General features: G+C 35.9%; 1 protein-coding gene across 1 annotated transcript in view; it reads right to left on the bottom strand.

The window, feature by feature from the left end:
• Window positions 1–26,483, bottom strand: part of RAPGEF4 (Rap guanine nucleotide exchange factor 4) — an 85,833-nt gene that overhangs the window by 13,380 nt on the left and 45,970 nt on the right. Inside the window, exons 5-21 of the mRNA XM_053470505.1 lie at window positions 22,939–23,008; window positions 21,903–21,964; window positions 19,719–19,799; window positions 18,186–18,292; window positions 17,077–17,198; window positions 16,187–16,370; window positions 15,740–15,824; window positions 15,379–15,439; window positions 14,814–14,890; window positions 13,940–14,086; window positions 13,214–13,329; window positions 12,608–12,696; window positions 11,791–11,869; window positions 7,543–7,693; window positions 4,582–4,670; window positions 1,856–1,880; window positions 1,405–1,483 (exon numbers count right to left, since the gene is read on the bottom strand). Of these exons, the coding sequence (XP_053326480.1) occupies window positions 1,405–1,483; window positions 1,856–1,880; window positions 4,582–4,670; window positions 7,543–7,693; window positions 11,791–11,869; window positions 12,608–12,696; window positions 13,214–13,329; window positions 13,940–14,086; window positions 14,814–14,890; window positions 15,379–15,439; window positions 15,740–15,824; window positions 16,187–16,370; window positions 17,077–17,198; window positions 18,186–18,292; window positions 19,719–19,799; window positions 21,903–21,964; window positions 22,939–23,008 (1,624 nt within the window). The remainder of the gene's footprint in view (window positions 1–1,404; window positions 1,484–1,855; window positions 1,881–4,581; window positions 4,671–7,542; window positions 7,694–11,790; window positions 11,870–12,607; window positions 12,697–13,213; window positions 13,330–13,939; window positions 14,087–14,813; window positions 14,891–15,378; window positions 15,440–15,739; window positions 15,825–16,186; window positions 16,371–17,076; window positions 17,199–18,185; window positions 18,293–19,718; window positions 19,800–21,902; window positions 21,965–22,938; window positions 23,009–26,483) is intronic.

The following is a 26,483-nucleotide window of genomic DNA, read 5'->3' as shown; positions in this document are numbered from 1 at the left end:
CAGTAACTGGCTGGGTATCTTCCATTGACCATTAATGGCACCCATCAATGGATGAATGGATGCACGCCTGTGAATGGATGACTGTCCACACTCATAAGTGAGTGGGTTGGTGTGACTTCTTCCAGGAATGCAGTGCTTGGGTGTGCTTTTCACTGTATACATAGAAGTGATATCTGTCACGCCACCACTTCAAGACCATTTTACTGGTGGCAAACCATTTATTTAGTAAACAAATAACTGCTTTATTAATATTCTCTAAGGATTGTATCCATTCCAGGCTCAAAAGTCTAACTGTGTCCATTAATAGAACATTGACCAGTGATATGATAGCTCTTAGGATAAGACAGTCTTGTTTCTAAACACAGCTATCTTTGTTAAACCTGTGGACACAGAAATTCTCAGGTCAAGCTTAGATCAGCTTAATACCCTTCTTTACAATATGCCATTGAACTCTCTAGAGGTCATATATTCTGGAAAGAAAAATCATTAAGAAATAAAGTGACCCAAAATGACCTGAAATTCTGCTGGAAAAATGGTTTGCGGCCACTTGAAACAGCAACAGTTTAACAACCCAATTTTCTTTCTGCACTTATCCTACACTTTGACCTTAGCGATGATAATTGGGTATCGGACTCGGCTCCCCTGCTAAAACAATCCAGTGGGATTTGAAAGACAACATCACAAAAGCATTCAGCGGCACATTTCATGATGGACTCTGTTAGGATCCCTGGATTTCATAAAAAAACATACATACTCTCTTTAAATCACAGAGTACAACAAATATATGGGGGAGCAGATTTGGCCGAACAGTGCCATGCAGCCCTACCTTGGATATCGGAAATCAGTAATATGGTATGATATGGCAGGCACTTTCCTAGCGGGATGCCATAATCTGTAATCTGGGGATGTCGGTGAATTGGTTTGTTTTGGTGTATTTCTCTTTACATGTTCACTTAACTTGTGCAAGAACATGTAAAGAACACACAAGCATTTGTGAAAATGCAGAATTTTTTGGCAACATGGTTGCATTGCAAGTTTCCTAATGTATATTTATATGAAAATTCAATGTAAATTAGCTATTTTCAAAATGAAGGCATTACATTTAGGGCTGACACTATAAACATTTTTTTAAAATATTTTTTTTATAATATAATATTTGTTAAATGGTATCAAAAGAAACCTGATCTTTCCTTAAAGAAAACAGAATATAATTTGTGTGGGTGAATTAAACATGGACAAGAAGAATATCGATTGACCAAAAACATGGTAAAAATGGCAAAAAGGCTACAACTAACAGTTTAGTAAACAGACCTTTAAGACAAAATAAATTAACTGAACACGACTTGTAAAGTTGTTGTAAGCACTGGCAAAACTTAAAACAGAAGACTAAAAATGGCCACATACTTTCATCTGTGCTCCTTATTGGTTGTCGTTTTTGTAGTCTTTCATCCCCAGTGCTGAACTGTCGTAAGAGCACTTTGTGCTGAATAGGGAACGGAAGAAATAAAGAGTGTGTTATATATATACAGTATATATATAGTGTGTATATATATATATATATATATAGAGAGAGAGAGAGAGAGAGAGAGAGAGAGAGAGAGAGAGAGAGAGAGAGAGAGAGAGAGAGAGAGAGGGAGAGAGAGAGAGAAAGAAAGGAAATAAGAAAGAAAGAAAGAAAGAAAGAAAGAAAGAAAGAAAGAGAGAGAAAGAAAGAAAGAAAAAGAGAAAGAGAAGTTATTTATAATTGCCAAACATCTTATCTTATTTTCATTTGGCTTAGGTATAGGACTGACCAAAATTTTTTCATATATCGTTCCATTTTAATAAAATATTACAAATATTTAATTTATAATACCTTCTTTACTTTAGAATCTTCAGAGCTGCAAAATATAAGATACAATAATTAGGATTTAACAAAACAAAGCGCGCAGCCCAATATGCCACCTGTATAATCACACACATCTATGTAATCATGCATTTCTTTGGAACCCACAATTTCCACATTATGCTTTAATGCAGGGGTTGCCAACAGATGAAGAGCTTCAGGAATTACAACACCAATGATACTCAGCTAACCACAGGCACATTCCATTTCATTTAATATGCTTTTTGTTTTGGGGGGGGGGTGTAAATCTACAACTACTGTAAAGCTACCATATTTAAATGAAGTGACACTCAAGAGGTGTTGAAATGGAATGGAGGGGGGTTAAAAAGGGTGACTTTTAATGGCAGAAGACACTGGGGTACATATCTGGACTGGGTGGACCTTGGCATTTTAATGACAGTGGCTGCCAAATAATGTACGTGTGGCCAAGTGTACCCAGCCAGCAGCCAGTATGGGTAAGAATACGGCTTCATTGACCACTGGGGTACAGGGCATTTGCCTTTAAAGGTAGATTTCCAGTAAGGGCCTGTTGGGGAATGGAAACTGATGGCAGATAAGAACATTTCGTCCGATCTAGTCTGCTCATTTTGCCCCGCTGATTTAGCTTACTGGTGAACGATGTCCGCCTACTGGCAGGAAGCAACGCCGGGTATAGTGGGCATGATTCCTCCGCCCACGACCATTTCAAGATGGAACTCCGTTGGCTTCCATCCAACACAATGGCCAACTAAACAGGCTAATGTTCCACCTAGCCAAGGAGGCGTGCAGCCAAACATTACTGCAGAGTGTTTCACACAAAACCATTCTGCAGAACAAAAGGGGGCCACGGGGGGTTCATACATCTTATATAAAGAACCAGTTAAACCTACATGAACTAGAAAAAAAAACCCTCCCACATTATGGCCTGTTCCTTAACACAGCTTCTCTGATTTCCTACACGGTATAAAACTATAAATTAATACCAGCTTTGAAAATGTTAAGAAATGGAATTGAATTCATTACATAATGAGTCCCTTATTTTCTACAAATCTAAACTTGTAAGAAAAAGCACTTGAATAATTTCACCGCTATTACTTCAATAAAGCAATTGCAGAAATCAGTGAGAACAATATTCATTTGAGTTCTTATGAAGGGTCATGCTGAGGAAGTCTGCAGAAGCCTCTCGTTCGGCCAATATTTAAGAAGAAAAACCAGAGAGCCACAGAAGACTTTTGGTGAGTAAATTTGATTGCTCATTTGAGTCCAAATGACATTATTAGCATAACCAAATAGGAATCTGCACTTCAAGTGTCTGCTCTTGGAAGTCTACATTTGTTTTTCTACAGGAGTCCAGAAAGCACATTTAGCGAAGTGTTTCTTGCGATGTTAGCAGGCAAATAGTTTCCATTTAATTATGTGGATTTGCAGCAGTGTTCTATATAAAAGATATGATATCCATATAAAATGCAAACTTTTTTTTATGAATAAACCAAATAAGCCCTCTCTGTGATATTTCCATTCGGGCTTTTATATTATGCAGAGTATTCTTGAAAAAGCTCTAGGATACCAATCAAATATTAAAAGCAATCCAGCCTAGAAATGCAGAAAAAGAGGGGGGGCTCCTTCTGAAACATGATGGGTGCAATGTACTAACCAACGGGGAGGGACAGAGCTAAAGTATAAAAACTACCGCTACAATGGGGAATGCATACGTTCCCAGAATCTTTTTCCTCCTCGAATACCTTAATGTGACTGCTAAATTGGCAGGGATCCTCGGTAAGCTTCTACGTGGATATAACGTTGTGGTGGAATTATGATATCCACTAGGAAGGTTTTGTGACTTTTTGATAGAAATCCTGCAGCGGATGACAAACACTCGGGGTTTTAGATGAATGGGCAAGATATTGGAACCCATCTCCAATCTCTAGAACATAAACCGTATAATCTACAAGGAAGCACAGCGCTCACCCCTGCCCAACAGTGGTCAAAAGAGGGGCGCTATAAGGTGCTTCTATTTACACGCTGTATTAAGACGGTTGGGATGATTGCTGAGCAGTCTTACAGCATGCATTATGGAGGCCCTGCCTATGTAAGTTTAGCCTCTTATATTGGAGGGCCCATCCTGTGTAGATAATGCATTAACATGAAATTTATCATCTCACAGCCCGTAGCTGCTGTTCATGGGTGAATACTTTGAGATTTCTCCCATTAACCCCTTAATGACAAAGCCTGTACACGTACAGGCTCAAAATGCATTGTTTTCAATGGGTTTAGGGACCGCCCATTGTCCTTAAGGGGTTAATACTTGGAGACAAGAAAACAACAACAAACAGACCTAAATTTACAATCTATTTACATCCACACATTGACTTTAACTTTAAAGGGCGGATACCTTTATGGATTTTAAACTGAAATTTGTTTTAGTTTTTTGTTTCTTTTTAAAGAGGATTCTTCAGACAAGCATTTCTATATTTCGTGTAATCATGGGTTACCTTACTTACTTATTTTTTATCTTTTACAATAATAGGTGGTCATAACTTCCGAGAACATAGCTGTGTAATGAATAGGGCAGTGCATTTTAGAAACCTTACAGAAGTTAGCATGTTTCAAAATGTTACAGTTAAAACCGTAAGTAGTGAACCTCACAAAATGTTATGGAGATATTATCCCCAGGTTAATTTCACATACAGGTGGAATACACACATACGCTCTCTTACATGTGCTTCACTGTCCTTTCTAGATCGGGAAGCTGATCCTTCAGGGCAGGGATTGTTCGTGTATCGTCAGATACCGACACATAAAACTCCTGCAAAAAAAAAAAATCCAAAAACATTGTTCTTTACTGCAGTAAACATTAAATAAGACATGTAATATAATAATCAAAATACGGGATATGTGAAAGTCAGACAGATACTGTCCTCAAGTACTCTTTTTGTAATTTAATGAAGTATTTATTTTTTGTAATTTTATTAGTTTTGCATCAGGAAAAGGGAACATGTTACAAATTCATTAATCTCCATATCTAATTAACCTCCCTAATCCCATGACATCTTTTAAACAGCTGTTGACCAGGGACCAGCTATTGGCTCCACTAGGATGTTTCCAGTTCTTGTTTCCAATGCCGAGTTTATACTGGCGTCTCACCCAAGCACCATCAGAGAGAGGTTTCTCCGAAGTAATGGATAGCAGTAACTTCAAAAAATATTTCTTTCCCTTCTGCAATGCTGTTTCCTCTTTATTTCCAATAATATATTGGTGGAGGCGCCAGCACATTGAGAAGTAAACATCAAAATGTAATACAAAGGACTATGTAACTCCACTTTACACTTAAATTCAGACCATTTTCCAAAATGTTTGTTTATTAAAAAATGCAGATAAGTATTTGTCCTTTTTTGTAAGTTCTGACATAAAAATTGAGACTTGAATCTAGCCCACAACCTTACTATCTCTAATCTACACAATCAAATAAAACCAATCAATTTACGTACAATATTATATAAGAATATGATCAACATAAACACAAAATGAACAATATTAAATATTTTAAGTAGAGCTTAAATAGTTAATTTCTGTACAGTAATGGGCTGGGTGGGAGCCCTTTTTATTCTCTCGTACAAACTGCAATTGGTTAATCATGTACAAGCAGGTAGATGGATGCAAGATCTCCATGAAATGATTGTTCTCTCCCTGTAATAGCAGGCATGTTCAGTATAATTGCTGGTTACCGGTGCATTTCATGGAGACAAACCTGTAAAATCCATGTTCTGTGTAAAAACCATGCCTCTAAATCAGTTGCCCACTTATCATGATCATTATGTGTATATTTAGTCAAAGGCCATTGTATGCTAAAGTCTCTTAGGGAAATTGCCACGTATTCACACTTATAAAAGCTTATAATGAAGTGTGGGAGAGGTAACAGAATTTTCTCCAAGTGAGGAGATAATTCCATACAGAATCTGTATCATTAAAACTGCGGCCAAGACTTTTCTTACGCAGGCAATGAGATCTAAAGGACTTTATGGAAGCCTCTGACCGGCTTCTAGATAATGCAGTCCGAGAGACAATGCAGGTCAATGGAATTGAACCTGATTACCTCAAACATGGGGCCAGAACTCCCTCACATCTGTACAAGCTACATAGGATCCAAAGAAACAAAAAGAGAAACTCAGTAATCCACATTGAATAGTGGAATTTAAAAGACTATTGCTGATGAGGAACCTTTTGGAATGCCATGTTTTTCAACCTCTTGATTTTCACACTATATCTCAAGAGATATCTTTTGGGAGTCACGGACTTTGCTGTGCTTCCCTCCATGCTCTACTGGTGATCGATGGCTCAAATCATTAAAATTCCACCTCCCCTTACTATTATTCACTTAGTTACAGATTAATAAATAGAGAGAATAAAGTCATATAACAAATAAAAAAATGTCATGAATCAAAGAGTAGGCCAAGTGCTTCTGACTTGTCATCGAATCTAACGCTCATAGCCCTTTCGTGAAAAATATTTTTTCATTCATTGTATGGAAATCCTATTTCACCGCTTTCCTTCTGACGATTTATTACACATGAAACCTTTCAACCTACTTATGTCAGAAATTGTCTTGACTGTTTGCGTGGAAATCAAATCTTCAGGACTTCTAATGATGAAAATAGCTACTAGATTTTCCACCTAAACACTCACTATGCATGGAAAGGCTCTTGGTGTTGAGGCACCATTCTTAACACAAAAACTTAGGAATACTTTAAATATGTTTAATAAATCCCCCTCCATCCTCCAATTCTTATAGATTAATGGTGGTCCTAAGTACCTGTTTTAATTCCTTGTACCCAATTGCACCTAATACATATAATACATAATACATTGCACATAGTGAATTATCATACAGCTGTTCTGTGTTCCATCTTTCCTACTCCAGCCATGTTAGTCGTTCCTTCCTTGGGAGGGAAAGGGATTCTGAAATGGTCTGGGGTGTATCACCCTCTTCAAGGGCAATGGCTTTGTGAAGGGGTGGGGCTAGTTATACATAGGGTGGGGTGAGTTAGTAGTGAGTTAGCCAAATGCCACTCCCCTTACCTGGAAAAAGAAAAACTGACCCCAGACAGCAGAGCATCAAACCCAGAGACTCTGGGTGAAACCAAGAAAGTGTCCCAGGGGTGCTGGGGAGGCAGTCCAGATCTAGTCTAATTACACAGACTCAAATCAACACAGTTACCTGTTCTTCAAATCTCAGAAATTATATTTTGTCCAAACTAAAATCATTCCGGTTCCGTTACACTTTAAGCCTTGAGCTTTAATAGCTACAAAGTTATTATGTAAAACTCTATTTTTCCCCAGGTTTAGAGCACAATGTCAGCCTGCAAAATATGCATTTTTTCATCTCTTATTTTGAGCACAGGTGAATCAATAAATGCCTTTTAGAGATATTCTCCCAGAAAACCTAGGTTGCTGCCTAAGGATTTAAGCTGGTGGAGGCACCACTGCCAGATTACCTCCAAAATTTGTAAGCAAAGGACACTAGAGAAACTGTCTAATAAACCACTTCTTTGGTCGTAAACCATTCATGATTTCCCATGAGAAAATGGGAACATTGGTCAAAAAATATTTTGAATATATTTGAATGAGAATTCAATAGTTATAATTTGGCATTGTTTTTTTAGACAAAGTTGGCTGCTTACCTCTAGAAACGCCATGGCTACATCATCCTCGCGCAATGGGTCCCCATACAGATTAGCCCACAGCTGTACCAGTCGTATTACTCGACGCTTGTTATTTAGGGCATAATCCAGCTTCTCCTGCTCCGTTCCTTGAGAAGGTTGGGCATGATAAGTGCAGAGACGTTAAGGAAAGACTCTTATTATGGAACTGAGTATATTGGCCAAATAATAGTTATTCCTGTATATAAAATATCAAGATGACATTCTGATCACAAGTAAATAAATAGAATACAGCAACATATTTTACAGCATTTTAAGTAAAGTAATTTAAAATAAACTATGTTCAATTATTTTGTACAGTGATTTTTCTGCCCGTGTTCTAGAATCCAAATGGGATATGCCTGGCTCTGATGCCAATACTATGGGTACAGCATTTCATTTAGATTAGATTAATATTATTTTATCATATTTTTTATTAGGCAGAGTGTTTTTTTATATTAGATCTCCCTAAGAATATGTTTTTTTTTCTTTCTGTGTTAAAAATTAAAGAAATGTCCATTTCCACAATGTAGTGAAATAGTGAAATATGTATTGTTTATGTATTGTTTATGGCTTTATAAGCAGGTATCATCCAAAGTTGGAGACAATGCCATTTGAAATTCAGTAGGGCATTAGTGCCATCTAGTGGCAAAAATTAAACAATACTGCATCTATTATTGTAAAAGCAGCCTTTAATGTTTTTCATAACATGTGTAACACAAAACAAATTAAAGAAACAAGTTGTTTAAGTTATTTCATTTATAGGCTATTTAAAATAATAGAACAACTTATACATAAATGCATAATTATTTATTAAACTGATACAGGGAATATACCAGTAGTTTTGGCATAACCCTATTTATGGTCTTGTTCCTCATTTGGCCATGTATACAATTCATTATTCACAACCCAATTCGGCATGTTCAAATAAATCTGCATTTAATCAAGATTTAACATTAAAGATTGAAAGCACAGAGAATTAATAGCGAGACATCTAGAATTAACACTATTGAAAACACCTTGTTGATGTCTTGGCGATAATCTATACGGAGAATGGAAATAATCTATGTATTTATGCCATGGGCTTTCATAAAAAGGGAAGAGAAGAACACAACATCATATCTGGACCCCATTGTTTCTAGAAGGAAAAGCTTAACTGAGTTCCCACATATGATTATAGATGAAGGCAAAATTTGAAAGGAATTAACATTTGTTATCCCCAAACCAAAAGCCATGAAGGGGATGTTTGGCCTACTGGTCAGTCACGAGCTGTGGCTCGTAGGTAATAATAATGACACAAAAAAGGTTTGTCTTACAATATATATTTATACATATATACATTATTTATACACAATATATTTATTTATATAATGTAAAAGTCAAACTAAAATGTTCACCAGGATATATCAGAAGAATTATAGCTATAATAATATTAAGAAAATATTATTATAATGATAATAATAATTAAGAAAATATTGGGATCAAATTTGGTCTGGAGACCAATATACTTGCCCCAGTCCTCTTGTGGAAGATACATAACCCCCCCCTCACACACACACACATAAAGCTGCAGAGCATTAAGTATAATACTAAAATATTTATGCTGAAAATAATAAGAACAACATAGGTGCCTGCCTATAAGTCACATGACAAGTGTCCCCATCAAAGGTAAACACTTTTGTGATCAGATAATGTTTTTTTAAGCCTGCAATGTCCGTTAAAAGCTGTTATATTTCATAGAAATCAGGTATGAGGTTGTATGCAATAGAATGATGTTTTGCATCAGGGACAATTTGTTGGGAAAAACAAGTACTTGCACTATTTAGACTTAAGTAGGTTGAAGAAAAATTCAGAATATTAAAGTCAAAGGCTTATTATGATTAAAAATAATGCAGCTGTCGCCGTGCAAATACTTACATCAGACAATAAAGAGTTAAGTCAACGTTCTCTATAGCTACTTATATGAGATACGGATTTCTCAGCGAAATTCAAAACAGCCCCCAAATCACAATAATATCTTTGGCATCACCGCAGAAATGTAGTCTATGATTTAAGAAAGTGCAAACAGCGAGTTTAATGTTACCCTTCGTCATATTCCTTGTTCACACCGTGTAATTATTTCATATACTTTTTATTTTAGCTATTATCTGACTCACTGCAGGTAGCTGTTATTTTTTTGGCATTTTGTGATTTCACATTTATTTCCCATACATTCTGCTAATGACAGCTTTCGGCACAGAGATTAAGCTTTACTAAATAGCAAAAGAAGCACCATACGCACGAAGATTATAAAATGGATTAATTAGATATTAGCAAACTATTAAATATATGGATGGTTCAAATGCATAAACCTTTTCTTTAGATTAACCCCTTAAGGACAATGGGCAGTCCCTAAACCCATTAAAAACAATGCATTTTGAGCCCGTACATGTACGGGCTTTGTCATTAAGGGGTTAATCTAATCTTATGCAAAATCCATTACAAAAGGGTATGTGGAGCACAATTGTAATCAAATTTTAAAACCGTTTAATTCCCCTATGGTATTCCTAAATTTATATATTGGCATCAATATTTTTACATTTTTGCTAAATTCATGCTGTCTAATACACTTGTTTTCCTTCAATGCTTGGGTTGTCTAGCATGTTAAGGAAACAAACCTTAGCAGATCATTTAATGATATAAATCAGCAGATAAACTGTTAAGAAGATTTTCTATAGCAGCAACTCACCAAAGCCATCTTTAATGCCACATGCTAATTAAACATTCCCTGAAAAAACTTACATGATTAAATAATGATCTCTGTAAATGGTTTGGCCATTCATCGGATGAAGGAATTGTGTTTTTAATGATGCATTTAGTTCTAAACGTGTTAATTTCAGCAGCGTAGGTGGAATGACACCTTTAACAGTAAAGTTTTCAAAAAACAACAACATAACTCTTTTTTGTACAAGGTAATGCATTGTTGGCACAGAGATGAAACGTATCCATAGCATGATATAGGTGAACGCGCTGAAACCGGAGCCCACTCTTTATATTTCTAGTTGAGCAGGTCCTACATACTGCAATGAGGTTCCATTAGGGTTTAGGTTCTCATTAATGCTGGGCAGTTCATTCATTTTGTAGTAATTAATGTGAGGAATATTAAGAAGAAGAACAATGCTGAATGGCTCAAGAAAAAGTGGTATGACAATGACACTTATTATCCAAGACAGTTCATTGGAAAAGCCCTAACAGACCAGAAAATGAAAAGGAAAATCTTCAGGGCTACTACACAACGTGCTTGGATATTTGCATAACCCAGTAATGTCGTATTGTCCTTTTGAAAACCCCTAAGTCTTAATGAAATAAACACAATCATATTCACTAATTATTATTGTTGTTGATAGCTTGTAGATCTTGGCATTGTTGACCTTAACCACAACATGCATCTACTGCTGGCAATGATTAATGTCATTGGGGGGCAGAGAGGGCTATTTCACGGGTTGCATTTGAACATAAACATCTATATATCGCAATGTTACACATTAGATTCCTAGAATACAAACATTTAATCCAGACTATCATTTAATTATATTAACCCCTTAAGGACAATGCGCGGTCCCTAAACCCACTGAAAACAATGCATTTTGAGCCCGTACAGGTATGGGCTTTGTCACTAAGGGGTTAAGAATGTATGTGCAACTTGAAAGACTACTCAATTAATGGAGACAGATATGGAAGGGAGGTGTATTTTGGAATTAATGGTGATGACCTGAAACTATGTCATATAACATTTATATGGCGCAATCAGATTCCATAGCGGTGTTACAATCAGTGAAAAAACATAAAATCACACACAATAACAAACTGGTACAAAAGGAACAGAGGATCCTGCTCTTAGGAGCTTACAATCTAGTCGAGTTATGTTACTAACTGTAGCAGCCTTGCATCAAATGTTAAGAATTACTTTCTTTCAATAGGTGTAGATTTAGCTTAAAAAGGAACGTGATACTCCAACCATCATTTACACTTTAATGCATATGATAGCTGGATGTCCCCTTTCTTTCCCCACTTCCCATCTCAACTGAACACATCTACTACGCATATAGAGTATATTCACCGCCAGCTAGCGCGCTATCATTCATTACCGAATCCTGGCTATTTCACTTCTGTAAAAGGAAACGCCATCACGTGACTTATAGACCTCAGGTCGCACGGATCGATATGTTATTTATTTTGACAAAAGGATATTGTGACATCAAGGCCGGGCAGAGCTGTGAGTTTGGCATGAAAACACAGTGCATCAAAATAAAGTCATCTAAAGCGGAGTCTGCGGGAACAAAAAATGGGAAGAAACATGAAGTAAATTCATTTGGTGTTGGAAATTTTATTTTACTATGTTGATGGTGAAAGTTTTCAGCCATATACAAATGATAATTCTATTATTTAAACTGAGTTGTTGTTTTTTTTTTAATAACATAAAATACAATTGAGAATGGTTATGTTTTATAATAATTCATCCTGATTCATCTTCTGTTTTGGGTTTCCATACAGATAGATCTGATGGACTAGACACAATGATCCTTTCACAATACACAGTCTGGCTGTTTTAGAGGAGAGGAATTTAAGGAATTATACAAATTAAAAAATCAAATTCATATTTTATTTGGATACAATAGATTCATTTGTTTCCAAGTTTAAATTGATTACAATTTTTTTTATTTATTCCAAATCAAAATGTATTATGTTTTGGATATTCATAATATTTTTCTTACAAAAAATGGTATAGGAAATGGGCAGGGCATGCTGAAAGAGGGTGGAATGTGGGCAGAACCAGGCAGGGATAGGCTAGCATTTAAATGACCTTCCTTATCCAAAAAATCACAACCAGTGGTTGTCCAATGGACCAATTGGGGAAATCAGAGATCTCCCTTGGAAGTGACTTATTTACACTTGGTCAAGCCATTCCTCACCCCCAAAAATTCACCACTGGATGTATAGTTTAGGATTTGGACACCAATTAATGACTTTTGCACCGTTAGTACATCTGCCTCAGATTCAGAATTACCTGTAGCTTCACCTAAGCTTGGTTCAAGGCGCATCGTTTCTAGAAGGTGTTCTAGAATTTTTTCTGGGTGCCCAGACATCACAGTGTACCTAGAAAATACAACGGAAAGCAGCCAAGGTTTAAAGAATCATGCAGAAAAGTACTGGACACATATCTTTGCTTCTGGTGTTTATTTTATCATCACTTAAGAACCCTATAAGCACACTTTTACATAGTCAAAATCCTATTATAGTCCTATTATACAACCTAGATGGTTTCATAGGGCAACAAGCTGGTGGAGGCACCTACTTTACTGAAGTTAGCAAATAAGTGCATGCCAGAGACACAGACAAAATTAACATTAGTGACTTGCAATCACATGTTGATAATTTTTAAATCAGTACTACATTTCATTATATCATAATATCTCAGAAGCCCTTTCCAGTCCATTAGTGGCCTGTATTATCCAACAACTTGGTCTACATGCAATAACTAGAGCAAAGTCCATTCTTTGAACGGCATCTCTTAAAAAGTTTATAATCTTTGAAGCATCTTTTCCAAAACGTGCACAGATGGTCTACACCTATGTCTAAAGTACCATTTGTCATTTGTAAAAATCAGACATACTTGTATGGAGACTGAGAGCTGCTTTGGGCTGACACCTGTGTCCCAGCTGGAATTTTCTCCAACACCAAGACATCTTGGTCATGCTCCTTGAGTCTTACAGTATTTGCTTCAACATCCTAGACCACAAATGGATAAAAAAATAGCATTTGTTGTGGTTACTATTAATGCTGTGTGTCTCATTAATGCCACCATCAAACATTTCACTAACTGTTATTATTGTAATGTTACAAATAATATGAATTATTATCAATAGTTATTGTTGTTAGCTTTAAATTACATAAAAAAACATGAACATAAAACCTTGGAATAAACACACAAGACAGGTATTATATATGAAATATGGCGTGATAAGCACAAAGGTGGAAAATAACCCAGTGAAAATCCATAGTCACAGGAAAGCTGACCATTGACCGCCTGGGCAGGCTCAGTAGACTAGGGTTACACTTGGGTTACACTAAGATCTTCTTAAAAGCTTGAGTGTATACAGAGATGCCACATGAATTCACAGTTCTATGGTACATGGTTGAAGAATTAGATAGTATATTAATCTCTATGGACCACATTTAAGGTACAAACCACAGATACCAATGGAACTTTGATGGTCAATATTTTCTACATCCTTACATAATTTATACAATAATGATTTTAATAATCCTGAAATAATGTTGGATGCTAACATTACCTCTCAACTCATTTTAGAAAAAATGACTGAAGCTGGATACTCACACGCAAGATTCTGTTGAAGTCCTCTTTGTCCACCCTCAGGAAGTGGCAGTTGTCTTCTCGAAGAACAATAGATGCTGCCCTTGGAGCATCATTTACAAGAGCAAGCTTCCCAAAGTCATCTCCCTCATGAAGGGTGCATACTACACCCTGAAACATAGGAATAAAGTATATATAAGTGTTTACCATTAAGCAATGAAAATGGTCCAATAAAAGATAGACTCCTTCATTAACATTGGCACTATTTTATTAATTTAGAAATAAGTGTAGAGCCAAGTAAGTTTTCAGGACCTCACAGATCTCTTCTCCAGATGGAAAGAAGAAGAAGAAGAGGACCCGAAAGCTCATTTGATGTTACAGCTCATTTGATGTTTTTAGGTTGGGACAATAAAGGTTATCAACAGCAAATAAACTCTGTAACACTGAACGGCAGTTCCTAATAGTATTAAACAAAGTAAAACAACATAAACAGAAAATGACTTCCTACAAAAAAGTACAGAAAATGTATGTGTTATCAAAGGTTAATAATATTCTTTTAAACAGGTCATTGCCTTTCTTGGCTGGGACTACTACCTAACCGTTTCTATATACTATGTGGCCTGCTCACAAAAAGTCATCATCAGATTCCCCATTTATCTCCGGGGCACCTATCCCAGGGCAGGACTTAAAAATAATATTAATACTATAATCACTTGAGTTCTACTGTTACTTATGGAAACTCTATGTAGAACCATGATGTGAACAGGCACATTATGATGATGATTATTATCATTACAAATAATAATATATACTTAATATGTTGTCTTTTGTATGAGTTATACTTATTTGCTTGTTAACTACTCATTTAAAAATACTAAAACATAAACTAAAAGCACACCTTGCCGTAGATGACCACATTTACCGATCCTTTTAGGATAATGTACCAAGAAGTACCTTCTTCACCTTGGTTAAATACTGCAAAGAAAAACAATCCAATAAGTAATGAGTGATACCCAGTTCTAGATGAGGGTACCTAAATACGATTTGATTTAGTGTCAATCCTTTCAACAAACTTGCTTCATATATATCATATATCATACATAAATTAGCTAAGCTACTGTTGAGAACCAACCACTTTTTTTTGCATTTGTGTTTTTGTTGTTTAAGAACAATGTAGGTTTAAAAATAACAGAACAGTACCCTGGGTATTAATATAGCATAATGTAACATGGAATTGTTTAAAACTTTGTAAATCTACGAGACAGCATTAAATGAACCACTCCAAGGAGAATATTTGCTTCTTTATTAGTTGAATTAAATAAAGTGTTATAAATAAAATTCCATCTTATGCCCGGGATGAAGACAAAATGCAGGTGCAGGTATTTTGCCCATATTGCAGACATGATGATTCACTGTATGCTTTTATCACAGATCAAAAATCAGTAGCCACGATATGTACTTACAAACGGTTCCAGCTTTTGGGTGAGACTCAAATATTAAAAATCCTGCCAGTTCCCGTTTTACCTTTAAGACAAAAATATAACCATTATTTCTTGCAAATATCTATATAACATATGGCAATTTTATTGATTTATTATTCATTTCATTATTTAAAGACCATAATTTGAAACAATCAATATGCAAGGACTATGAATTAATGTTGTACAACTTAAATTTCCATCGTTCATTTATTGTTGGCTAGTGGTGGGAAATAAGAAGCGTTTTCTATTGCCAAATAGAAGAAAAAAGTTTGAGAGCAGAATAAAAGCAAACTTTAACTGAGCAAAAAAGAAAAAAAAACCTGAAATGTAGGAAGGCACTTACTGTAGTTGAAAGATGAGATAAAGCCTTAATGTGAATAAGTTCTTCAAAAATGATTTCCAGATCATCTGCATTTCTTTGGCCAGGTCTGGATGTTGGAAAAAGAAGACATTTAATCCTGCCATGCTTTATATTGTGTATAGAAATGATATCCATTGCATTTCGTATGTATGTGTAACATACAAACATAACAAACATACTGTGCTCAGAATGTTTTTTTTATTTTTCAGCTAATGAAATTGGAATCAGGGATTTGATTAGAAAGTAACATGCCTTACTGAAAAATGCTTAATGATTTCATGTTACAGACATGATGGATGTGCACCTTCAAACAAGACGTACAGAATATATACGGAACTGAGCTTACTGTGGAATACTTGTGAGGACCACTTTGATCTTATTTTTAAGTTAGGCTTTTGGAGACATTAAAGGTGACAGAATAAAACGTACGGTTTCCGCAGGATCATTCTCATATGGGCATCAGGTCCTATCTGAGACAGAAGAAGGAACGTGTCCTGGAGTTCTTCATCGCTCTCTTTCTTCTCCTCATCTGTTGGCATAGGTGCATCCTCGTGCTCATCGTCCAGAAATCGGTAAAACAGGTACTTGTCTTGGAAGTAATACTCCTGGTCCACTGTGGGAAAACTTGTCCAGTAATTATATTGTTGGACCTTGGTCTTTAACAAAAAATTTTGTTTGTGGCAAGGTAAGAGATGCATTTTATGTCAGTAGCAGGTTGGAGCGGTCTTTATTGCCGGCATGATGGGTTAACAGATCTTTAAGTGGGTGTATTTAAAAAAATACAACGTCACTGACCATTAACCAAGTTTAGATTTTTCACTAAATAAACAGACATTTAGTGATCAGTAAAGGAAATTAACTTATCTTATTTTGCCTATTTCCATTAGCATTGATATTGCTGACTCTTTCAAGTACAAGTGAGACGCACTGCTGGAAAGTTTGTCTTTCAAAATAGTCTCATTAATTATCTAAGAATCTTCTTGGTGTAGAACAACCAAGTTAAAAATCCCAACAATCCTATACCATTAAATACTCCTATATGTGCCCTGAACACCCTTTGTGTGATTTTGTTACTATCTTCCATTGACTTCCAGATGGCCTTCTCTATATATTTCTGCAGCACATTGCTAGATACAATTGTTTCATTTGACAGCATCATGATTATGCTGTACTGTTGAGAAGATTTGTTTGCGTGCTTGCAATCAATCCAGTATAATTTATTTAGTGTTATTGTACACTTTCTAACCAGATAACTTTTTAGACTGCAAAGAGATTCCTTTAAAAACTTGTATAATCCATGTTTATTTTATTGGTCTTACCGTGGTTAAGGACACCTTCTTCAAGTAAAACTTGCCACATGCCCACAGCTTGAGATCGTGAATGGACACATGAACTCTGCTGCATAAGCCAGTCAACAAGTTCAGTTCCCACGCAGCACTGCCTATAAAGGACACAACATCATGTAAGTGTGTGTAACAATTATTAAAGATGACTTTTATTGCATGCTCCAACATTTCAAGTGACCAAAGCTTTGGGGATGGTAGCATACTAGAGTGTCTTCATGGCCTAATGACAGGGAAGGACTGGTATCATTTGGCCTGGGGGAAACGTAGCCAGGTTTCCCATTAACAGGGCACATCAGAACATAGAGAAGAAAAGGAATAAAAAGTTGACATCACTGTCCAGAAACCTTCATACTTCCTCAACAGCACATAAAATTAATCAGTTAAATAGTCCTCGAGATCAGAACATATTACAGAGTCCAGTCCTGTCCAACAAAATTCACCAAATAGGGTATGCATAGAACAGGGGTCCGACAAAAAGAACACAGAAAAGCTCCAGGCATGGTGTAAACACTGTATAAAATCCTTTTTACTCGAGACACTGCTTCTGGTATTCTCCCAGAAGGTTCAGATTACAGAAATCCCCTCCCACTCCCAACAATTCAGTGCTGGTATCAGCTCCACCCATCACACTCCTAAACATACCACTTGGGCAGATAACCCCACCCACATGTATAGCTAGCCACACCCACATGCATAGCTAGCCTCACCAACATGCATAGCTAGCTCACCACCACACCCACTTTCAAAGCTACTCCGTAGAAAAGGGAGAGCTCTGGGATGCCTATTTCCCAGGTATGATAAATATTGAAAAAGGAAGTGGCTGTTCTTTGAATAAAGCAACCGATCTCGAATGAGGGTCTTGATAATAAGATATTTTCATACAGCCAAGAACTGCCACACCTAGGATATGAGTGCAAAGTTAGGTACGTCTTCTATAAACATACGCACAAAGGTCAAACTTCCATGCACAATGAAAACATTCCAGTAACAGACGCTTCCAGAGATTCCAGAACAGCCAAGAGCAAGGCTAGACTCGGAACATCTGGCAGTCGCCATCAGTATAAAAGCTTACTCTCACTCACCTGTACGTTTTAAGATGGTATTTCCTATCCCTGATCATGTGAGGTGCTCGAGAGAGGATTGCGTTTCTTAAAATCTTTCCCGCCCGGAGGATACGCTCTGATGGCACCTTTAACATTTTTTTCAAAATATATATTATTACACATAGATTAAGAAAGAGTAGCGTTTTTCTGCTGAAGACAAACCGTTAAATAGATAATTATTGTTAGTTGCTTTGAAAATAATGCAACTGCTATAAAGAAATAAAACAGTGGGAGTAGCTCATAGCTGGGTTTCTGTGATGAGCACAGTCATAACAAATAAGACAAAGGGGTAACAGTGCAAATAGTAAATTAACTCAAGCTAACACATTACTGTTCATTTTCCATGCACTCCAAGGTTGCTTGGATAAACCATATTCTTTTTTATATTATCCATTTTTTAGCAGGGATGGATTGGGCTGGACAGACAAGGGACAGAGTCCGTGCCCCTCCAATGGTTTTATTTAAGTATTTTAACCCCATAATGGGGGTTGGGACAACACCTCTAGGTTTTCTTATTTTATTATTAATCTCCCTCTCACTGGTTAGAGAATGATGTTAGGATCTCCTACAGTTTATTTTATTCTAAATGAACCCTTCCATCCTCCTGAGCAGGGGATGGGAGTGGGGGATATACTTGGACCTATACCCCAAAGGTGTATGTTATTACTTCCTGCCTGTGGTATGTTTACCACTAGGCACTTCATTTAACAGTACCCTTACACCAACCACCGCAGACCATCCATACTACTGATTATCGAGATATGACATGATATGCTGAAGCTGTGCTAAAGTCCCCCATTCTAATGGATCCAGAGTGGGTGAAGTCATTGACTTTTATGAGATGCAGATGAGAACATGCAAATTTTCATTTCCAGTGCCTTTGCCTGAATCTTGTTAAATATGCAGGCGTTCGCATGTCCTCACAAATAACTAGCATATTCGTGTGTATATGGGTTTTTTTGCGAGTGTTAGCATACAAAGGTATGATATCTCAGTCAAGTCATGTCAGTTCAGTTGGTCCTTAATTGTTTTTCAGCAGTATCCTTGGGCATTTACAATTTCTGCTCAAGTGGCACAAACACCAAAATCTGGGTAACAAATTCACTCTCCAAAACATAAACATGTAAGATATTATGGCAAAGAAGATGGTATGTGGATGTAAATGGTAGTCAGTAATATTTAGACACATCCATTCACCACTTGAGAAAACTCTAGGCACAATAATTTTATATTATTATTATTATTATTATTATTATTATTATTTTTTAACAAATAAATTAACCAATGCATTAAATTAAGCTCCTACACATTGTACTGCAATATGCATTAGTAGTTCTAACTCTAAATTGTTAATTTAATAGCCACGTCACAAAACTTTATGTATAGGGCAGAAAAACACTACATTGTATTGTTGTACAGTGATACCCAACCTAATACACAATTGTTCTGTGTGTATTTTTGTTTTTAAATTGTAGAACTGTAAGAAGATTGCATTGTCAAATTAATATGCACCTTAGCCACTTGGCGACACCCCATTACCTCTGTAATGGTTTTAGCTTGGCAGAGCGGGATTTGTTTTTCAATGAGGGGATTCTGAAAAATAAGACGTAACCAAAATAAAACAAATAAAAAAAGAAATTAAAAATGTAACATAAAAAAACAAAACTAAACATTAGCATTTAGTTAAAGAAACACAAAACTACTGGCTAACTAAAAAATAAACTACGTAGCATGAAAATAAATCAAGCAGGGTTTGAGTAGAACGTTAAAGCATGGAGAAAACGAAATTAAGCAAATATTTTAGTAAAATAAACAAAATATCAAAGCCATATATACGAGTTTAAGGGGGTGAAGGAATAAAAGGCATAGAATGTCAGCATTTTTAATTTAATAAGGAGTATGAACTGGATATTATAGAGTTAATGTATTATTGGGCTTTGTGGACTGGCACTGGCTTATGGTCCAGTTTATCGATACCTAAGTTAAAGAGATCAATGACTCCAAAGTTATTGTCACCATAGTCAACCGAGAAATTAAGAAAAAAGCTTCTATGATATACGGTAAGTTTGGTTCTGTTAACCACCTTGATATGATGGACCTCATTAATTGGACCTCCGCTTTCCTGGTCTCTGTTTTAGCAGAATGGTTACGTTTTTGTTTTTTTTGTTTGTTTGTTTAAAATGCTTTCATTGGACCATTATAGCTTAATGAACACAAGTCTAATGGTTGGATTATTTATATATATATATTGTTGTTACAGTGGGAAAACTTGTGGAAGTACTATTTGGAAAATGTATAATCCAGATGTATCCAGACTTCTGAGAGGTAATCTTCAAAGAGCTATTAAAATAAGTGGTCAGCAAGGAAACCACAGAGATAATAGTGCATTGTGCATCTCCCTGCATGACCAACATCCATAGCATTTTCCAAGGATATGATAGGAAAAGACAAGGATTCGGCACAAGGCAACACTATTATACACATTTTTTTCCCTAAGGAACAAGGTACACCTAGAACGAAAGCTCAATATATAAAAACATATTTTGATGGTGAAATTATTGCGATGTAGTAAGGAATCTACAGAGTGAGCACGGATTCTATTTAATGCTCATCTTTGCCTGATCTGAAGGTTTATTTGTTTTAACCAGGCTCCCTGCAGTGACTGCTAATGAAATCTTCCTGCAGCGTCTGCCACAGACCCTTCATTCACAAATACTTCAATAATCTCTGATCTTAATGTTCTTGTAATTTAGTCGCAAATAGACTACTTAAATGTTTTTTTTTTAATCATTATCTACATCACACTTAACAAGAATCAGGTGTTTGTTTTCAAACATTGATGTTCTGGATTTGCTAACATGCATGTTAAGTATTAGCTGTAGCTAAAGTACCTTATTCAATTTATAGTCTCAGGGGTAATAGTGTTAATTTATACACATAATTATGTTTGCTGAGGTTCAGGGAAATACACAGGATTCAATGAAGGAATAACAAACCAAGGGCTTTCCTTGACTTAGATTGCAGCTTAGTACTAAACAAATGATAATTTATTTTTATATAATATGCCAACAGATTCTGCAGTGTTGTACAATAATATAGTTATGCATTCTACTGACACAATTAACAAAATACCATTTTGTTATTTCCCGTCTAAGTTACAGATTTATTAATTTATATTATTATTATCATTTCCACTTCTTGTCAACAAATTGCATGGTACACATATGCACTGTCATTGATAACAACCACAACTTAAATTTATAGTTAAATGAGCATTAGTTCCTGTTGGACATCTCTTTAGAACTTAGTAGCACTTTAAGACTGTATAAGAATGCATCTTGAGATGCTTTACATTATCTATAATACAAATGACCTACGCTTATAATTAAAAGATGGGGCGCACCTCCCATAGTATAAAACAGCCATCAAGTCCTTGAAGTTGTGTCCAGGAAATGGCACAAATCACAATGACTTCACTAGGGAACTCACAAACATTAATGCAGCTCCACACTGACCTTACATTCTATGGTTTATAACATATGCATTAGAAAAATAATACATCTGAACACAATCTACAAAAAAATATATATATTACATTTCTTATCCTATATAATCGTAAACTATATTTCACATTTATTTGACACTCATTTTGACAACACCTGAAATAAAATTTATATGTGAGATTTTTTTTTGTACCTTACTAGAGTTTTTTGATCCTGGGCCTAGAGCACTATTCATGTTTTCTTTATCGGATAACCCTAGAAAAGATAAATGTGAGTTAAATGTACAGAAAGTGGATACAGAAAATAATACTCTGTTGTTACAATGTATGTTAATGGTGTTAGAGTGGGTGTGTGTCAGACCATGGCGTTAGAATGTTTGTGTGTGTTAGCGTGTGAGGTTTTCATGTCTGTATGTATATTAGTTACATAGGGGGAGTCAGAAAAATACCAATCACACTAGGCTCACCCTTAAGTACTGCTGAATGGCCACATAGTTCCAGAAATAATTACGTAATAGAAAGTATTCTCAGGCAGTTACAGGTTAGTGCATGGAAATCAAAAATATCTTCTCCAGTGTTTCTGTTCCTAAACAGGTCTTAAGGTTGCTTTTCTCAACATGCCAGAAAGCTAGTTCATGTTTAACATACAGCATCATAATATCAAATGATCATTCATTTCTTAATCCAGGTTTCTCCAGATTAATCTGCTATTAACATGGAGCCTGCACTGAATCTGTTCTTCTTCCCTTTACTAATAAAACAGCAAGAAATTTAACTTGCACTAACAATAGCTGTAATTTAACAGTTTTCTCCATTTATTCCAGTATTTATGTTCAAAACACTTCTTGGAAACACTCACATGTTACGTTGTATAAAAATGAAACAATATGTAAATATTTCGAGACGCTGTAACATACATATACATCAGTGAATTACTGTATTTCTAGCCCTTTTCATTGGTTAAGTTTTGGCATCTGAGCTAACATCATTTATTCTGAAAAACTTCTCTTTCTTTATGTTTCTTAAATGGAAAGTGCACTTTGAGTCAATTAATTGCAATATAAATAAAATTTTAAAAAATGTATTTAAGCAAGTCAATTGCTATGAGTGTTTCCTTTTAACGACAATAATTCACAGTATTGTCTGGATGGATTTTAATTACAATGTGAGCTGTATACTATCCCATGATTTGTATAATAATAATAAATAAATGTGGATTTCTTCACTTACTGTCATTGGAGCCAGTCTCCAGAACACCATATGGGGGAGCCAGAAAACCAGCCATAAACTGACGATATTTCTACAAAACATGAAAAAAAAGAGTACAGTTATAATTACTTATTCTTAGTTCCCGTCATATCAGAGAAATCAAATGTTATTTTGGAAGGCTGGGGTCTTTAATCAAAGACGATACCTTTTACTGAGCCAATGTAGAAAAAAAGATGTAAAGTCATTTTGTTATCCTTAACAATCTCATGATCCCCACTGCACGCAAGTGCAGAAAAGTGAAGCAGTTCTTGACCACATAACTCCTCTAAATTTCTGTTTTTCCTCTTCCCCTTCCTCAAAAACGAAAACATTGTGTGTATCAGTATATCACGATGCTTCACAGTGCTAAAAACAGCAATAAAAAGCACCTACGTTAGTTGCTGCACTTTGCCTTGCTGTTATTTACTTTTTCATCGCTTTTTCCCCGACAATGGGCGGTCCCTAAACCCCTCGAAAACAATGCATTTTGAGCCCGTACATGTACGGGCTTTGTCATTAAGGGGTTAAAGTTTTGTATTGCAATCAAATTTGCCCTGTAGAGGCACTCGAGGACTGGAATTAAAAAAAAACCAATTATATAATCCAGTATTTTTGTTCTTATTTTAGCTAGACCTCATTCCCATGTTTAAAATATGCCTGATTAAAATTGGATGTAAAAACAATAGTTGCTTTAATTGGGCGAGAAACGTTCCAAGTAGGAACAGGATTTTCATCTTGCTTCATATACAATTATGCAGAAACAACCCTCTTATCCTGTGATCTTCCAGTATCTTTCATCAAGTGCGATCGTAATGTCAGATTTATCCTACAATAAAACCTAGCCGGTATTCTAAAGGGGATTTGCACAATTTGGATGTTAGTATAATGAAATAAGATGCGTATAGAAGCCAGTCCTGTCATTCTTTTGCTCTTCTGTATGAGATGTTGAAAAACCTAGCGGTAAAAATAGCAAGTATTATGTAATCTAGTCTCAGAGGATTCAAAACCCAAAGCTCCAGCACATTTCAGTACTTGTACATTTGACACACACCGAAAGAACAGACCAACTTTTAATTACGTTAAACGTATAGGGACTAACAAGCAGATTTTATATCATTGTTTAACTTTATATTTTACGTATGTATTTAAAAAGAAAATTAATTAGTTAGAAATCTAGAGAACAAAAAAAAAGGAAGAGGGAAAGGACCTAGAAAGAAAAAGAAACAGAGAAAGGAAGCAAAAAGAAAAGAAAAAAGGAGGCAGAAAGGAAGGGATGAAAGGAAAAAAGGAGAGAAAGTAAATTGATGAGAAATGATCTCAAGGTATTCACCTATACATTTATTCCATAATTATTACCTCATTGTGATTATATTCCAGTCCATCATGGTATTACATGACCAAGAAATAATTTCTAATGCTGTAACATCAGACAAGAAATTGTGATTTCATTGCCAATTCTTCTATGTAATAATCACCCAGCTCTGTTATAATTCAAGTTTAATCAATAGAGACAATAACTTTAAAACTCTGAATATGATCTCTCTGAATATGATCTCATGCAGCCTAACAAGCAAGTAACAGTCATGGAAATATTTTTTTACATAAAATAAAGAATCCCTCCTGTATCTGTGTACCAGGTAGAGCGAAGTGTTTCTCGCAGATACCTGACAGGTACACTCAATTCTATGGTTTCAATAAATAAACCTTCTTAATCCGCAGACCTGGAGGCTGCCATTGTTGTCAGTCATGTGATTGACTTACCCCGCCCAAACTCCACACTGAGCTGATACTTTACGGCAATGATAATGAAGTCTGTTCCTGCGTAGACTTTCATTGGTCACAGTGTTCAGTGTAAGACCTTAGCTCTTTCTTCCTCTGTTTGGCCCTGACCATAGTCAGTTGAAGGGCCAGGAAAATAAATCATCAAGCTCAACTGAATGCAATGACCAACTAGGAGCTAAAGAGATACCCTGCAAGTGTTTTTTGTAAGGTTATAAAAAGGTATGGGTCAAGTGGACACACATTTTACGTTTGATGGGACCACTCTTCTTTGTGACCTCCATGGGGCACCGTATGCAAACAAACTACCATTATAAAGCATTAGAAGGAAATCCTTGCTGCCCCATCTCAAGAAACATGTGAAATCACATAGAGAGACGCTGTTTGTCATTGATGGTGATCACGTTTGAGTGTCTCACATGTCCCACATTCACACCGAAACCAGGTGACAGAGACAATTTAATGTCTATGTTTGTTTCTTATACAGTTATCAATATACATGTATCCATACATATATCTGTTGATTTCTGTGGTTAGGATACTTTTTTGATTACAGCGAATTGCCACTTGCTCTGCTGTTAAATTGGATATTTCACATTTCCCATGTCCATCATTTAAGTGAATCTACACCATTGTGCTTCCAGATCGAGATAAATGATATTACTTGGTATTATTAAAGCCCCACCACCTTATGGGTTCACCATGGGGAGAGATAGGATTTGTATAATTATATCTCCTTTTAGGGCTATTCCTCTAAATATTACATTGTTGATTAGTTCAGGCTGCCTTTGTAAAGTGGGTTGAGCAGAAGATAGAAGGGAGATAACATCAGGACAGAAAATTGATTAGATAATAGTGCCACAATGAGAGACGGATCTCAGCATCCATTGTATCGAACCTTTAAACTAAATGCTATCTAAAAAATAAACTGACAAAAGAACATAAGCATTACTTAGATTCTATAAATGAAATGATGTATACCTAAAGCTGCGACAGCTAGAATTGCCCTTTAATCTGCTGTAGCATGTCCTCGGTACCACGGACAGCACCACAAATGTCGTCAACCATGAAAAGAAACCTAGATAAACTTTAAAAACTTAAAAACTTAAAAAAAGAATGGATAAGATTTTTAAAAATCTTATAAATGGACTCATGAATAAATTCTAAATAGGATAGCGTGGGATATCAGTTTAACTGGAATAAATATCCAGTTATCCATCGTAACAAGTTTCCCTTTTTGTAAGTCTAGTTTAGTGTTTATAATATATAGAAACAACATAAGCCACAGCTTCGCAATGCTAAACACATTTTATTTAACTGCCATCACTTGCCATGTCATTCCTGTTTTGACAAAAGAAAACATTTTGGCTGAATGCTAAATAATTTTATTGCTCTTGATCTCTACTCAATAGTAAAAGGTCTATCAGGGATACTGGACAGCAGCGACAGAAGTGGAGCGGAGACCAGTATGCAGGAGAAACAGGCACGGTATTTAGATAATCAGTCCCAAAAACGAAGTCAAGGAGAAGCCAAAAATCGGTACACAGGTGTGGGAGCCGTTTAGTCTCCAAGGCCAAGGAGGAACCACAAGGATAAACGTAGGCAAGCCGGGTCTGGTACACGAAGGGTCAATAAATAGAAGAGAAAATAATCAGCAAGAGAGAGCACTCAGAAGGTACGTATGGGAAGCACAATAACTGAGCACTGAGCAAAGCTCAGTGCTCGTTTTTAAACTTGCCGCTCGGCTA

Source organism: Spea bombifrons, chromosome 7 (genome assembly GCF_027358695.1).
Source record: "Spea bombifrons isolate aSpeBom1 chromosome 7, aSpeBom1.2.pri, whole genome shotgun sequence".
Lineage (NCBI taxonomy): Eukaryota > Metazoa > Chordata > Amphibia > Anura > Pelobatidae > Spea > Spea bombifrons.
This window is presented reverse-complemented; position numbering and strand designations above follow the sequence as displayed.